General features: G+C 38.3%; 1 protein-coding gene across 2 annotated transcripts in view; it reads right to left on the reverse strand.

Annotated features, from left to right (window-relative positions):
* The window catches only part of PCSK5 (proprotein convertase subtilisin/kexin type 5), a 261,077-nt gene that overhangs the window by 139,104 nt on the left and 105,550 nt on the right, over window positions 1-16,423 (reverse strand). For both annotated transcript variants that reach the window (XM_027729025.2, XM_027729030.2), the window contains exon 7: window positions 14,042-14,214. In XM_027729025.2, coding sequence (XP_027584826.1) covers window positions 14,042-14,214 — 173 coding nt within the window. The remainder of the gene's footprint in view (window positions 1-14,041; window positions 14,215-16,423) is intronic.

Raw genomic sequence — 16,423 nt, forward strand, 5'->3', positions numbered from 1 at the left:
TCTACCCACGTTTGTTACAAGCGCGTTGGTGGCTAAAAAGGCCAATACGAGATAGGCATGTCCGGTTGCAAAAGGCACAGCAGAAAGACTCCTTGGATGGTATTGGCAAGACAAGATTCTTTCTGTGTTGTTTTTTCTCAAGAGTGATCCTGCGTGTGTTCTCAAAAGAAGCAGCAGCGTTATAGATAGTGTGTCTCCAGGCCTCCCAGTTGGAGGCCAGAGTAGACCAGTGATGAAGATTAATACGGTCAAGGCTGCGATGTTGTTTCAGGGAGTCCTTGTATCTCCTCTTTGGGGCTCCTCTCATGCGGCAGCCGGTGGCAAGTTCACCATAAAGCAAAATCTTAGGGAGGTGGTGGTCCTTCATCCTGGAGACATGTCCTGCCCATCGCAGCTGTGTTCTCAGCAACATGGCCTCAATACTCGTAACTGCTGCTTGTTCTAGAACAGACATATTAGTCACATAATCTGACCAGTGGATGTTCAGGTAGCGTTGATGGAAGTGTTCTAGGAGTCGCAGGCGGTAGATGACCCATGATTCGGATCCATATAAAAGAGCAGACAGCACTGTGCTCTGTAAACACTGATCTTTGTGCTTTTCTTCAGGTGTTTATTTTGCCAAACTCTTTTATGGAGTTTTCCAAAAGCACTGTATGCCTTTGCTAACCTGTTGTCTATCTCCCTGTCAATCTTACCATCTGAGGAGATGAGGCTACCTAGGTAATTAAACTGCTGGACTGATTTGAGCTCTGATTGGCCAACGGTGATATGGGGATGATGGAAGACTTCCTGAGGTGCAGGTTGATGGAGAACTTCTGTCTTCTTTAAGCTGACTTCCAGCCCAAAAAGCTCAGCAGCATCCGCAAAGCAGGATGTTAAACGCTGCAGAGCTGCTTCTGTGTGGGTGACAAGGGTGTCGTCGTCAGCGTAAAACAGCTCCCGGACAAGATGATTTAAGGTCTTAGTGTGGGCCTTCAGTCACCTTAGGTTGAATAAGCTTCCATTGGTACGATATCGAATGTAGATACCGTCCTGATCATCAAGGTCTGCCGTGGCCCTTTGGAGCATCATGCTGAAAAGGACTGTGAATAGGGTTGGAGCGAGAACGCAACCTTGTTTCACATCACTGGTTACTAGAAAGGGCTCAGGAAGTGCATCACCATATCTGACTTGGCCGTGCTGATCCTCATGGAGTGAGATGATCATTTTAAGGAACTTGGGGAGACATCCTAAACGCTCCAAAATCTGCCATAGACCTTTTCTGCTCACAGTATCGAAAGCCTTGGTGAGATCAACAAAGGTTACATAGAGTCCTTTGTTCTGTTCCCTACACTTCTCTTGCAGTTGTCTGAGAACAAATACCATGTCTGTGGTACTCCTGTTGGCTCTGAAACCACACTGGCTTTCGGGTAGAATTCCTTCTGCAATAGCAGGTATTAGTCTGTTCAAGGGTATTCTTGCCAGGATTTTGCCAGCAATGGAGAGCCAAGTAATACCATGGTAATTTGAACAGTCTGATTTAATTCCTTTCTTCTTATAAAAGGTGATGATGACTGCATCACGAAGGTCTGATGGTAGTTGGCCTAGTTCCCAACGGCACACCACAAACTTGTGAAATTTAGCATGGCCCCCATGTTTCCAGACTTCAGGTGGAATTCCATCAACCCCAGCTGCCTTGCCGATTTTCACCTGCTGTATGGCCTTAAGAGTTTCTCCCATAGTGGGGGCAATATCCAGTTCATTCTTCACTGGGTGCTGTGTGATGGACTGAATGGCTGAGTCTTGGACTACACGGCTAGTACTGAAAAGAGTCTGAAAGTGTTCAGACTAACGATTCAGAATGGAGATTTTATCTGTGTGAAGCACCTGACCATCTGCGCTGAGTAGAGGGCTTTGGACCCGTATGTAGGTCTGTATGCTGTTTTCAAAGCCTCATAGAATCCTTTGTAATCACCTGTATCTGCACATAATTGAATCTTTTCTTCTAGATTGATCCACTACTTGTTCTGGATGCCACAAAGCCCAGTCCTCTAATGCACTGCAATATTGCACATATAAGACCGCAGCGGTTCACAGAAAACAGCAGCATTACCTTCAGACTTGAAAACATGCTAAACATCTTGTTCCTAGAAGCTATTTGTCAAAGCAAATAGCAGCCTTAAAAATAACACTTGCGTTCAAGAGGTGTCTGGATTTGGCGCTGAGTGATATGTTTTACAGGTTACAGCAGTAGTAGTGCATGGACAGTTGGACTGGATGATCTTGAATGTCTTTCTGATGCCTTAAAAGCTACGATTTTAGTATAACTCTTTTAGCACTTTTAGTAGCACTTTAGCTAAGTACCTTTGTATTAGTCCTGAAATATTGTTTAATATTTCTTGTCAAGAATTCCAATGGAGAAAGATTGTAGCAAGGTAAAGAATATTTTATCTGTATAAAATGTTCTTAGAATAAGACACAAGAGGCACACTGCTTGATATAAAAGAGTCAAACCTATAAGAGAAGGCCCAGAATCCTTGAAAGAGGGCCAAACAGGACAGAGAGAGTTGATGAAGACTTTTGTGGGAGGCAGATATGGGGTCTTGGGACCACCAATCCAATTCTGGGATGAGCCTGCAGGAGAATCTGGTGGACAGATAATTTTCAGGCTGCCTGTATCCCCATGAGGTAATAGTTAGATATTTCAATTAGATGATACTTTAAGTTCGTAACACCTGGGTCTGTGTGTGTGCATATGCTATCTTTGTGCACCGAGGATGTTTTATTGAAGAGGTACGTTTTTATCTTTCTATGCTAACATTGTCTAGAAAATTATTTATTCAATTTCAGGCAACATTCCACCCTTGATAATTCTATGATTCCATGATTCTATGAACCCAACTAAAATAATTTGTCCAGTAAATAAATTCTAGTTTACATTTACTGCCTACCATTTGGTTTCTTCTTTCTCTCTGTTTCCAAACACTCTGCTTTAGTTCAGTAGACCTAGTCATGCTTAGGAAAATAAAAACTTGTTAGTAACTATGCCAAACAAGTAAATAGAGCAACAGCATCAGCTGTCCTACTTTATGTCATTCCCAATTGGTCTCCTTTAAATAAATGAAGTTAAATAACATTTGGACTGCGTTACAAAGGTAACACAAACACACATGCAAGGTACTATGTAGCTTTTACTGTTTATCTAAATCTGTCATCTGTCATTTGCTAGATGCCCAAGGGTGTCATAATGAAAAGTCAAGCCCTGAGCTGCCAAGAAGCCATGCATCATTTATTACTCAAAAGCAAAGGTGCATTTACAAACCATACTGGTAGACCTTGAGCAAAACTAAGAATTAGTGAACTACCAAAGAGGCACAGACCAGGGCTGATTGGATGTTCAGCAAAGTATGCTCACTGTGTCCCATGATGTTAAAAATACATTCCTTCTTCCTCTAGGTATAGATCTGTTTCTGCTCTTCCATTTGCAACGATAGCTAGGGACTCCCTCTTATAAACTCTGCATAATTGCATTTGTGTTTGTCAGTGCAACAATTAGACCATTGTGAAATGTTTTCCTTTTGTTTTGTTTGCTTTCTTAAATTGCATAAAATGTCAGATAATTAAAAAAAAATCATCTGTTCCATTATGCAAAAGAAAAAGTCTTTCACTGACAACTACTGCTTGCTATTGACCCAGCCACAGTTCAGTTTTCTAGCGCATTTTCTGGGGAAAGCCAGCGTGCTCAACAGACAGCTGATCTTAAGTGAAATGGACTCATCAGGTCTTTCACAAAGAGGCCCCAAGACAGAAATTGCACTTGTAAAAGCATGACAGAACAATCCTGGGGCATTCTGGCTTTTTTTTCTGCTAATGCCTCCTTTTCCTTGGTCAGCGGGTTGCAAGCAGGTAAGTGATACAAAAGTTTTTTGGGTTTTTCCAGTTCACCAGCATGGATGTGTTCAGTCTGCCAAGAATCAGAGCCAGTATGAACATGTTCATAATGACATCTGCAGAATTTCCAATATTATCAGAACACCCCCCCACTCCAAGTGCATGTGTGTGCGTTTGTGTATGTGCATACATATAAACCACATATGCCTTTATGAGTGAATGCCTTGGTGGTACTGGCAGGAACCTTCATAATGTAGAGGTCTTCACATGTTCATCTAAAGACAATCATCTAAAGGCAATCGAGTTGCTTCCATCTAATAAAAACAGTTTCCATCCACAAGATGTAATTTGAGCCAGTGGACTAAGTTTCAACCACAGTATTTCATATAGCTTAGACTCTACATTTGTTCAGTGCTTTACAAGTCAAGCTGCCTTAATCCACCCTTGAATCCTGATTACTTCCTGCCCAGGAATCAAATGCCCCAATAAGTCTCCCCACGTATGAGGTCAATTGCTGTCTTAATAGAAGTGATCAAATTTACGAAGGGACAAAGAAGAAAATATGAAGGAGTAGGAAAGACAAAGGACAGAACCACTGACCTGGAGTAATTAGAGTTACAAGGGTTGCAGACAGGGAGACACAATTTGGCATTAATATGCTGGAAATTGTATACCCATGGGCAGAAAACAAATAATGAAAACATAAAATGCAGAGAGAAGGAAGGACATTCTATCCACACCTAGAACCTAAACATTTAATTTCCTCTATTCTCCCCAATACTGTTCTAAAATTACTTAATGTTTCCAAGAACAAAAACTACTGCCAGGAAGTGAAATCTATACTGAAGTGGAAACTGGAAACAGTAGCCCATAGCATGACCTCTTCCTTAAAAACTAATTCCTAAAGAGGAAATGTTCATAACTGAATGTGCAAACCAGAGGCCAGTATTCTGGAGACCTAAAAAACCTACTATACAGACATGATTTTGGGTTAAGCATAGTACAATTACTGTAGGTCAAGGCACCAAGGATCACAGCATCCTGAGAAATTCACCTGTGAGAGGCATCATCTCCTTGCTTCCAGATTTCTGTACTCCCTGGGAGCTGGACATTGCCGCCCTGTGTAGAGACACAATGCTGCCAAGCAGTTGACTGTCAGTGTTTTGCTTTTGACAAACAGCAACTCCTAGCTCCTGTTATATTTAGCTCCTCCAGTCCATTTAACCTCTAATCTGGAAATGAAAAGTAGTCTGGCACACCATTCTTAAATCTACTTTGCTGTAGATTGCACAGCACTGAACTTGAAAGGAGGAATCCCTCTGAAACAGACAACGCAAAGCTGAAAGTCCATGCCAGCAATTACAAAGTGCTATCAGAAGCCAGTCAAAGAGATTATTTTTTTTTAAAAAAACAGTCTCCTTGGGTATTAGAAGTAAAAATTTATGAACAAAAGGAGACATTTCTGAGGCCGTTAATTTGGTTGAGGTATCCACACTCTCAGAAAAAATTCATGTTTGTGCATCAAATAACTAAAAATGCACAACTACGGTATTTATGAGTAAATCAGTAATAAGTCAAACAGATGTGCATTAATAAAGATACATGTTTGAGGGAATGTCCAAAAATGAAACCTATGTTTTCATATTAGCAGTCATGTTTTTACTCTTAGGGAAACTAGGAAGTAAAGAAGTATTTCCTATTGCTGGAACACAGCAATAAATATACACATAATATATATAAAATGCAAAACTATATGACTATTTACAAAAAGTAGTTATTCTGTTGAAAAAGCAAGTGGTTGTTCAGAAAAGTAAGGTTTTGGCTACTTCTTTTAAATAAGAAAATGAAAGACAAAATAATTAATCAGGTTAAAAAAAGGAAAAATATATTTTATTAGGTCATAGGATATGAGACCTTTTAAATACTGAAGTGGGAAAATATCTTAACCTGAGTATAAAAAAATCCCATACTGAATGACCACAAGCACCTACCCATTAACACAGTAATTTCTGGGATATATCAGTGGAACAATTTGATATGTAGCCTTCATGTTGTGTATTTTTTACTTTACTCTTCAATGGAAAGACAGCCTAAACAGCTCCAAGATATTCCCCACAGAGCTATAATTAGTGCTTGAAGTGCAACCAAAAGAACTGGCTGAAACCCGAAATCTGAACATGTGGAATACTGGAATGAATTTCTCATTTACCTAAGCAAAAGTGAGGCAGCTTCAGGGCTGCAGGAATCACAGTTCTGCTTCAGGCTCTCTCTCCATAGTATCATTACCACTGTTGTTGGGTAACACTGTCGGGTAACAACAAAGCCAGTTGTATGTTGCAAACACAATGTGATAACACAAGAGCAAAATTTCTGTTGTACAAGGAGTCTCTAGTTAATGATAGTTGAAATTGTCTCTGCATGCAAAGCCAAAGTTAACAGGCAGTGCATAGGAAAGCCACCAGCGTGAGGACTGGGTATGAGATGGATGTCACGCACAAGCACCCGTTCTATCAAGCGGGTTCAGGCAGTTCTCATTGCCTTCATACTACTATCTGATTAAACACTCAAGAAAGGAGCCCATGGCCACCAGATCCACACAGCTGTTGTTTCACTACTTATGTCAGATGCCTCCTTATGCAAAACTTCAAGTTTAGAGATGTCTGTTTAACTTCCGGAGTTTAACAAAAAGAACCTCAAATTTTCTGCAAATTCAGCTCTTTTCACTAGATACGCAGGAAAATGTTACTGCTCCACCTCTACATCTGCAGACTGGGGGCTGCAGTAATGTACAGTTCATCTCCCGCAGCATTAATTTAAGAAGAAACAATGTACTTAGACTGTGTGAAAAATATTGCCCTCACAGTTTTGTGCCTTAAACTTAGGTTAAATTCTTTGCACAGAAAACTCTTGACACTAAACTTCCAGCAATTTCCATTCCATAAATCTAGTTTTTCCTACATGACACACAGAAATATGTAGATACTGCTGTTGTTCAAATATGAGTAAAGTGGATATGTGATTTGATCACACAAAGAAACTAGATTCATGTCTCAAATATGCACTCTCTATAATGTATGTAGTGTATGAAAAGAGACTCATTTGCCAAAGCTGCTTTTCAGTATTGGTTTCCAAATTAGGATATACCCCACAAAAAGAATGGTGTGTGGGGCTTTATGTTCAATATATTACCTGCTTCAGGCTGGGTACACAAAACCAGAGAGACTTTTGACAAGTCCAAAACCAGTAATGCTATTCTGGCTTGTTACAACAGTTTCCATGTATGTGTGAGATGGGATGAGGTAACTAAACAGTTTTGGTTTCCAGTATACCTTGTGACATTGTAAGAAAAGTGGACATTTTGATATATATTTTCCTGTAACTCTCATTACAAATTTTACTGTCTGTTAGGACTTTTATATTCCATGGAATGCAACGTAAGAATGTTTCTGATATATTCTTTCTTTTTTCTGCATTTTTTTTGTACTACATGCTGACTGTCTGTGAAAAGGCTCATTTTTCACAGCAAGCAAAGGAGAGCAATTTTAAGGTTAGGTCTGTTTACTGATTTCCAAAACAAAATAAAGCACATGGTATCAAAGATCATCTAGGTGTCACTGAGCCTAAGTATTACTTCATGTACTGGAAGGCAATATCCCTAATTGTACTTAGTCTGAATACAGAAAGTTGCTAACTGTACAAACAAAGGATTGCTACTATTTGCTTAACGATGTGTTAAGGTTATCACTTAACCTCATTTTCTCTGAACAATCCCAGTTTGTAGAAAACTACAGCATATCAAGTATAAACCACATCTAAAGAGTCATCATTAAGGCATCCTGAGATACATATATCAGCCAAATGCAACGTAGTAAGACCTAGAAACTAAGCTTATTGGTAAGACAGACAGGAAGGTGGACAAACTGTTGCTAAGTGGTGACTTTGAAAGAGAGTTTAGGGTCATGGAAGATAATCAACCGGCAATGAACTACCCTAAAACAGTCTGCTTATTGGATTGGTCAGTAGGATCTATATGAACATGACCATGGAATAGGGATGCTAAAACTTATATGCCCCACTATGGTATCCACACTTGAAAAAACACTGACAGAAAACAGAATGTGTTTCAGAAAGAACCAAAGGAATGAATGTGTTCTGCAAATTCTGACTAACAGAAGGAAACTGAATATACAAAGCATTACTGTAAAGGTTGTAGAACAGATTTTAAAGGACAGTAAGGGGCATCAGTATTAATGGGAAAAAAAGGTTAAAATGCAACACATACTTTAGAATTTCAGATAAATCTGTTAAGTTTTTGTCTGATAACTTATTTTATGCAGAGGGATGTATGAGAACCAGTCTATCTGGTTTCTGCAAAACATGACAAGCCCTAAAAGAAATCACTAATGAAACAAAAGAAAATGAACATTATTCCACAGGTGGAAGTGGAAATGGTTGTGCTTGAAATGATATGGGCTCTGCCGGACAAACACAGGGATCAAAAAAGTTATGAGTAGACTATTTCAAGGACGAGCCAGGGAAACAAATTTATTAGGTGGTTTGGACATAAAAAAGAAAGAGCATCTAGTGAATCTAGTAATTGCAACCACCTGTATGCAAGGCAAGAATTTAGGCTGGAAGATGTGTAGAAGCAGTACTCTGATGATCAATGAGATGGACAGCCTAGTTTTTAAGTGACTAATGAATGTGGCTTGTTTGTCACACTGAAATGAAGTCTGAAAGGAGACTGTTCTAGAAATATATCAGAAACAAAAATGGAAGGAGCAAAAGTATTTAAGCTGAGGCACAGTTTAGGCCTAGGAACAAAGGGACAGAAAACTGCACATGAGTAAATCCAGTTGCAACTTAGAAGAAAGACTCTAGCCAATAGATTAGTGATGGTTGTGAAATGGTTTCCCAACTAAAACAGAGAAAGCTACCCGGTCATTTCCTGTCTTATATTCCTATGTTTCAATTTAATTTATCCAAGAGATCACTTGGCCGAAATCTGTAATTACTTGCATGTGGAGTTTTCTAACACCGTTAAGACGCCCCAGAAATACAGCAAAAGTGGAAAGAAAAATAAGAAACTTAGATGAGTAACAAGCTATACATTTTCAGTAGTGATGGTTGCCAGTGCCTTGCACAGCCATGGATGTAAGACTTCAGTTAAGACTGGTTCTTTACAAAAGATGTACAGAAACCATAAATTAACAGATGAATCAGGAAAACAGAGACACTGATGAAGCAATAACTGGACGGAATTTTACTGATTGGACTTACAAGAAAGACAGGTCTAGATGACAGATGTTAGAACTATGAATATTATTTTAAGCCAGGGGTGGTATGTCTTGTGACATCAGAAGGAATAAACACAATGTTAAAACATCATAGGACTTTTTCTAATTCTGTTTTATAATCAGCATCCATCTCTAGTACACAGCTGACAAAGTTTAACTCAGTTGTATGGCCAGTCTTCGCGAGCGAAGATTTGGGAAAGGTCTTTACCCTTCGAGCCTGCGCAGTGGATTTTTTAGGTGAGACACAGTGTGCGCTGAACTGAGCCCACCCTTTAATCCTAAGGTTCATCTGCCGGGGCCGAGTAAGCTTGGACAGTGGCAGCGAGGTCCTCAGGACGTAGGTTTGTTTAGAGTGACCTTCTCTTACAGTGACCTTACAGGGCTGATGAGCTCCATCTGCCCGGGGGAGTTTCCCTGACCAGGAATTGAACCCGGGCCGCAGCGGTGAGAGTGCTGCATCCTAACCACTAGACCACCAGGGGGCCCTTAACTCAGTATGTTGAAGTAAAAATATCATCACATGTTCAGACTTTATATGAGAGATGCAATCAAGATACACAGTATATTTTCAAATCATATAAGAGAGAAATGCCAGGACCTAGCACTAGGTTACAGCAGCATACTGGAAGACATATCTTCTGAAACCATCCCCAAACACAGCACTAATTCTTCTGATTGATCTTCACCAAGTAGTTTTTTGCCAACTAATTGAAAATGTCCATGAGGTCTTGTGCATACAAAATGTATCTACATATGATATATATGAGATATGCATACCCACAGATATGCGTTATTCAGTTTCAAACAGCAGCTGTACAAGATGAGTAAACACAATACACAGTTTTAAAAAATCTCATCTAAACCTCTGTGCATCACTTTAAATGTATTAAAGAACAGGCATTTTGGAAAATATTTTGACACATTTGACTAGAAGTCTTCCCGAAGTAACTTCTGATTTTTGTAATGCAATTCTCTGGCAAAGCAAAACAGAATAACTCCACTTTGTGTAGGCAACACATCTTACTCAGAATGATGAAAAGATGTGATGGTAAGACAAATAAATTTAATAGAAACATCCAGGGTACAACACAGGGAGTATCACCTTTGTCTGGACACTTGCAGAGCAAGTGGCAATCTCTTGCCACTTTTGGAGCAGAACCATATAGTAGTAGTAGTAGTAGTAGTAGTAGTAGTAGTAGTAGTAGTAGTAGTAGTAGTAGTAGTAGTAGTAATACTAATAACAACAACAATAATAATAAAATGTGAAATTATTTTTCTTAATTTCTCCTTTCCCTTTTTTTGTTTTTCTTCCTCTCTCCTGCATGTGGGTTGGAGGCTTCTGTAGTGATTGTGAGACAGCCTTTCTGCTCCCAGCAAGCACTTTGAACACACTCTGCAGCCAAAGTTGGTGAAGCGAGACAGATGAGAAGGGGCAGTGATGATGGGAGGCAAGGCATCAAGCTGAGTTTGCACAAGAGGTTCAGCCACACAGAATCTGGTCATTAATGTCCATCAAATATTTGGCTTGTGTCCAGCTTGCTTAACAGAATGGTGTCATGGCAATAAGATGAAGGCCTCTGTGCCAAAAGTTTCCGCGTGGATTTCCCTTCCTCTCCACCCTCTTAGTTTATATTAAGGATGACCTGCCCTGTTGCTGATTTGTACTTTCTTATGGGTACTACAGAAAGAACAAGCATGCAGCTGGTGAGATGTTTGGAGAGGTGACCTATCAGATTTTCTAAACCCTGCAACACAGAACATCCACAGGGGTCACGTGTTCAGACTATAATGTCTTTGCCAAACAGCAGTGAGAGAACAAGTCTGAATATCTGAAATGCATTCCTCTCCAAGTGATGTTGACACTTATCCCAGAATAACAGGCTTATTTGTATGAATACAAATGAACCAGCCTGAATGCTGCACTGCAGAGCCATGAATCAGCAAGACCAAGTCCCTCAAGTGCGTACAGCATTGTACTTATAGACTGTGAGAGATACAGACAGGCATCTTAAAATCTAATGGTACTTAAGATTTTATCTTTCTGAATCAAGGAAAGGCTTTTGTGTTCTCTCTTTTGTCCCTGATTCAGCACAGTCTTATTACATGATTTAACCATAATCATGTTTTGCAATGCTAAGCCTGTTTGTTCTTGAACAGAGGGTGAAATGTGATATTCAATATATTAATTCTGGATAGACCACCCTTTGTCAGATATTTTTTCAGGCATGTTCTGCATGATTACAATGGATTTTTTCTTAAGATTATTAGGTCTAATACTTCTAATACACTGGTATTGAAAACACAAGCCTTGAAAATTTTCCACCCTTATGGCTATACTATTTTCAAGAAAGGACCTTGTCAACTGAAAGCATGATACAAAGGGAGTTTTGTATCTGCATAGAAATTGTTTGGTAGTAGAGTCTCTAAGCTTTCTCTTTGAACTCAAGTATTCAAATTTAATAGAATTAAACAAAATACCCTTAGAGATTACACAAAATCATGGTACTTGAGACAGGTTTAAAAACTGGTTTCCTCTTCCTTTACCTTGATCCTGGGCAGAATTTTTAAAGCATATTTAACTTATGGGTTAGGCTGTCATTTAATAAACTCATTTACCCCGAGTAACTTTTCTTTAAATAAATTTTTCTATTTTAATTCAAGGCATATATTATCTCTGTGTAACTTTATAGAAAAACTATGCAGTCATCTTTGTTATTATCTGCAGAATTTGGAAGGAGTAATCATAATAGCTCAGCAGATTTCAAAATAGTAATACTTATAAAACACTCTGCACGAGCTGTAAATTGGAATAATATGCACTTAAGATAAACCAGACATTTTTTAAATGGATCCCAGTCTCTCAGCAAACTCAACAAAAAACAGTGGCTCTTGCATCCATTTCATTTTTACTTAATGACTATAATAAATTAAATTAATAATTCAATTCACTTATACTTTACTCAAAGTTATTATTCAGTACTACCTTTGATTTTCCTAATTAAACAAGAGGGCATAATTTACTTTTCAGATGCTTTTAAAAATTCTTGATAATTCCCTCTGCTGTTCCATTTTAAAAATGTGATATACAGTTGTACGTGTATACACATAATAAATTAAGAATACTGATCTTGAAACTTCCTGTAGATCAGAAAGAAGGTTTTGTCAAAGTTTCCTGTACTGATCTTATTTTAATTTACACCACAGATGCTATCCTAGATGCTCAGTATATTCAGTTCAATATTTCTGAAAAAGGGAAGTCAAGATCTGGACACAACATAATAAGCATATTTGTCTCCCTATTATTATTGCACAATTACTGTGACTGCTTAGGGAAATCTAGGTTTGGCCGTGTATCTAGTCACGACCTTGAACAATGATCTCATTTTATGAATATTTTATTATAAAGGAAATTAATCTTTTCTTCTCCCAAAAAAGAAAACTAATCTTTTCTTCTTCCATTTGCCACCCATCTTTTAAAATGACACAGCTTCTGACAGTGAAATGAAATACAGAAAAAATACCTTTGCCTGAACACGGGAAGGCACAGTTTATTAAAAAGAGAAAAGGTTCATCTTGAAGTAATTTTTGGTCTGGAAACAGCCTATTAGGGAAGGTGGTAATTGCAACATACATTTACAATCTTTCAGTCTATATTATATTTTAAAGGATGAAAACTAGAAAGTAACCTTAAATGTTTTGCATTTCTTATCAGTACATTTTCATGTAAGTTTTAAAAAGAACTTCTATTTCTTGAGTAGAAATGAAAATGCATTTGTAGTCAGAGCCAGACAAAATATCCAAATATGGAAATATTTAGGTCTACTCAACTCTTCATGGGCACCTACAGGCAGAATAAGATGCTGATAAAATGAAATAGAAAATAAATTGCAAAAATAATAATTTGACTTGCATTAAATATGACTTCTACTATTTCTCAAAAAAATATAGCATACTTTTTCCACACTGTTATCAGAAAAAGACTACCTCCGAATTTTAAAATCAAATACTCTGTTTCCACTATAGACCAGTACTTACTTAAAATATATAGAACAATGGTAAAATTAAATTCACCTCGGTTCTGTAGGGTATCTTCTCATATTACTGCTAATAGTAACAATGGAACAATAATGTTTGTAGGCAAGATTCATGTTCTTAGCAAATTATTCCACATTCTTGATTTATATCACATTTATTCCCAGCTTGAGTGCTTTGAGATTTCAATAAGGAAATGGCTGAGTCCTTCTGGTACAGAAATTCAGGCTGAACTTTTCACAGTTGTCTTCCCTACAGGAAATATGACATTTAAACTAACACATATACATGTTTAAACATAAAACTTTTTTGGACAAGTTCTCCTGCATTCTGCAGTTCCATTAGTGTCTCCTTAATCACAGTATTGTGAGTTCTCTGAGAAACATGGCTTTAGACTTTCTTTAGACCTCAACTTCTTATACTAAGAAATCAAGTGAAACAAATGAATGAAAGAAAGGAAGGAAGACAGAAAGAAAAGCAGTCAAAGGTTTTGCTTTAGAATTTCCTTACAACTCAGATTTGATGAGCTGGCACTGCTGTGCAAAGTAGCATTTTTCAGTCATCTTATTTTTGTAGAATTACATCACTACCTCAGAGTAGTTTTAAGGACACTGACGATGATGTATTTCAGTTGAAAATGAACAGAGCTGATACCTCAGGACTGACTACCAGGTCACTATCAAAGGAAAACGTATTTTTAGTTTTATGCAAAGGAAGTTTTCTTCTTTCCTTCAGAATCCCTTCCTTTTCCCTATGCTGTGCACTTGCACATACTGGGCACAAGTACCCTTTTACTTGCACATGAGAGCAGATCCAGGAGATGCGCTTCGATGCGAACTTACCATTCTGATGCCATTCTCAAAGGCCTGACGTGCTAGAGAAGCAGGACCATCCACAGTCTTACCATCGTCATCAGGCCCCCAGCTGGCACTGTAAATGTGGATGTGCTGGGGATTAAGGCTTAGAGACTTTGCTTCTACCATATCTGTCACATCTCCATCCAGCATCCGTACACCTTCAGAACAAAAGATACAATGAACAGGACTGACCAACTCAGAATGTTTCTTATTTGTTTTCCCCTGGGGAAAATTGTTGTGTATAACATTGGAATGAATGATTATAAGAATTTCTACTGTTGTTAGAGAAAAGAAGCAAAAAATCTGTTTTGATATATATTTTTCCATGGAAAAATATCTCTTGATGAAAAAAAATACAAAAAGGTTGAAATATTTTGGTCCTTCTTCATGTTTTAAAAATTATCTACATGTCATTTATCCATTATACAGCCTTCAAAGTTCCACAGCAGAGTTTTAGGCTAAAGAAAATTTAAAAAATACTTGAACCTTGAAATGTTCGTATGTGTCACTTAAAGATAACAAATTATTTTCTTTCTTGTTTTATACTGCATTGAACCGGCAGCATCTACTTTGAGTCATTCACAGTTCTAACCATGTTAACAGATGTAATAAAAGGATCTCTACTGACAAATAACCTTGGGATTATTCCTTCATTTATGAGGCCACAAGGAAGAAACTGGGGAGAACTCTTGTTGTACACAACAAGTACCACACAGCGTAGCAAGGCAACTACAGGAAGTTATGAATAAATATGTAACATTATTCAACCTGAAATTACAACATTGTGAATATCCTTCTCTTGCAGAAGCTGCTTTTTTAAGGTATAATCTGAAATTCTTGTGTTAAAAGAATCCATTCATGTGGCTTTGGACAAGTCAATGTGCCAGCACTTCTAAAGTGAAAGGTCTCATGATGTTTTAAGATTACTAGACTGAATAAAGTAGGTTAAAATCTGAAAACCGAGAAAGACTGGAAGCTGTTCTTTTGACTAACTCTAACACTTTGACTACAGTTAAATCTGACTAATAAAACCACCAATGCCAGTTTTAACCTGAACAAGAAAAAGGGCCTACATACAGTTAGTGTGACGTGATCAAAGGGAGGCTAAATATTAAATAAAAATTTAATATAACTGTATGATAATACAGAGGAATTATTACTTCCAAAATGAACAAGCCAGATGCCATCCCCTTTAAAAGGTCACTGCTATTTATAGGCCAAATTTACATATTTTTAAATACAGACACATTTCATTTTGCTTATGAGCTCAGATTAAAGAAACTTTTCTTGTTTACCAAGACTTTAACTTCCAATTAACAAAAGGCATAGGGGTTGCTTTGTTGAAAGAGGACTTATCTTTTTCCTTACTCTATTTGACTCAAAAATGAAAAGTGATTGTATTTCTCAGTTCACACAAAAGCTGCCCATGTTTTGGGAGATAATAAACTTTTACAAACTGATCGCACTATGGACTTCATGAAAAAGGTCATTAAACCAGCTCTGGGATTCTAGTGGGTTTTTTTTTTCTACCTCAGAATAATCTAAGAAAATTAATGCTGGGTGGAAGTTGTGTTCTCAATTTCTTTAAAGCACACTAAAATATTAATAATTAAAAAATCAGTTCTAAATAAAGACAATAAAGGTACATTGGTTTTGAAAGAAGGAAAATAAAACTTTCCTTTATGGCTCTGTAACTGTGTAGCAAGTCTAAATGCTATATACAACTGCTGAACAGTAATTCCAAATTCTGCAACTGGCACCTGAATTAATTCACACCAGAATTTTTTTGTTGATGGTGAAGTGGTCTACTCTAAACCAACAGCAACAAGGCTGTGACTTAGGTGTTGTTCTCTCTGGCTAACAACGGACAGACACGCTTCAAAGCTGTTGGCCAAGATCAACTGTGTGAGGTTCCACAAGGCCAAGTGCCAGGTCCTGCCCCTGGGTCATAACAACCCCAGGCACCACTACAGGCTGGGGGAAGAGTGGTTGGAAAGCAGCCCAGGAAAAAGGACCTCGTTGTACTGGTCAACAGCCAGCTAAACGTGAGACAGCAGTGCAGCCAGGTGGCCAAGAAGGCCAATGGCATCCTAGCTTGTATCAAGAATGTGTGGCCAGAAGGACTAGGGAAGTGATTGTACTTTTGTACTGGGCACTGGTGAGGCTGCATCTCAAGTTCTGTGTCCAGTCCTGGGCCCTTCACTTCAAGAAAGATACTGAGATGCTGGAGCATGTCTAGAAATAGACAACAAAGCTGGTGATGGGCCTAGAGAGTAAGTCATACGAGGAATGACTGAGGGAGCTGGGGGTGTTTAGTCTGGATAAAAGGAGGCTCAGGGGAGACCTTATCACTCTCCACTATTGTCT

The sequence above is a fragment of the Pipra filicauda genome, unplaced genomic scaffold (assembly GCF_003945595.2).
Source record: "Pipra filicauda isolate LSUMZ 115617 unplaced genomic scaffold, ASM394559v2 scaffold37_size4185640_pilon, whole genome shotgun sequence".
Taxonomy (NCBI): Eukaryota; Metazoa; Chordata; class Aves; order Passeriformes; family Pipridae; genus Pipra; species Pipra filicauda.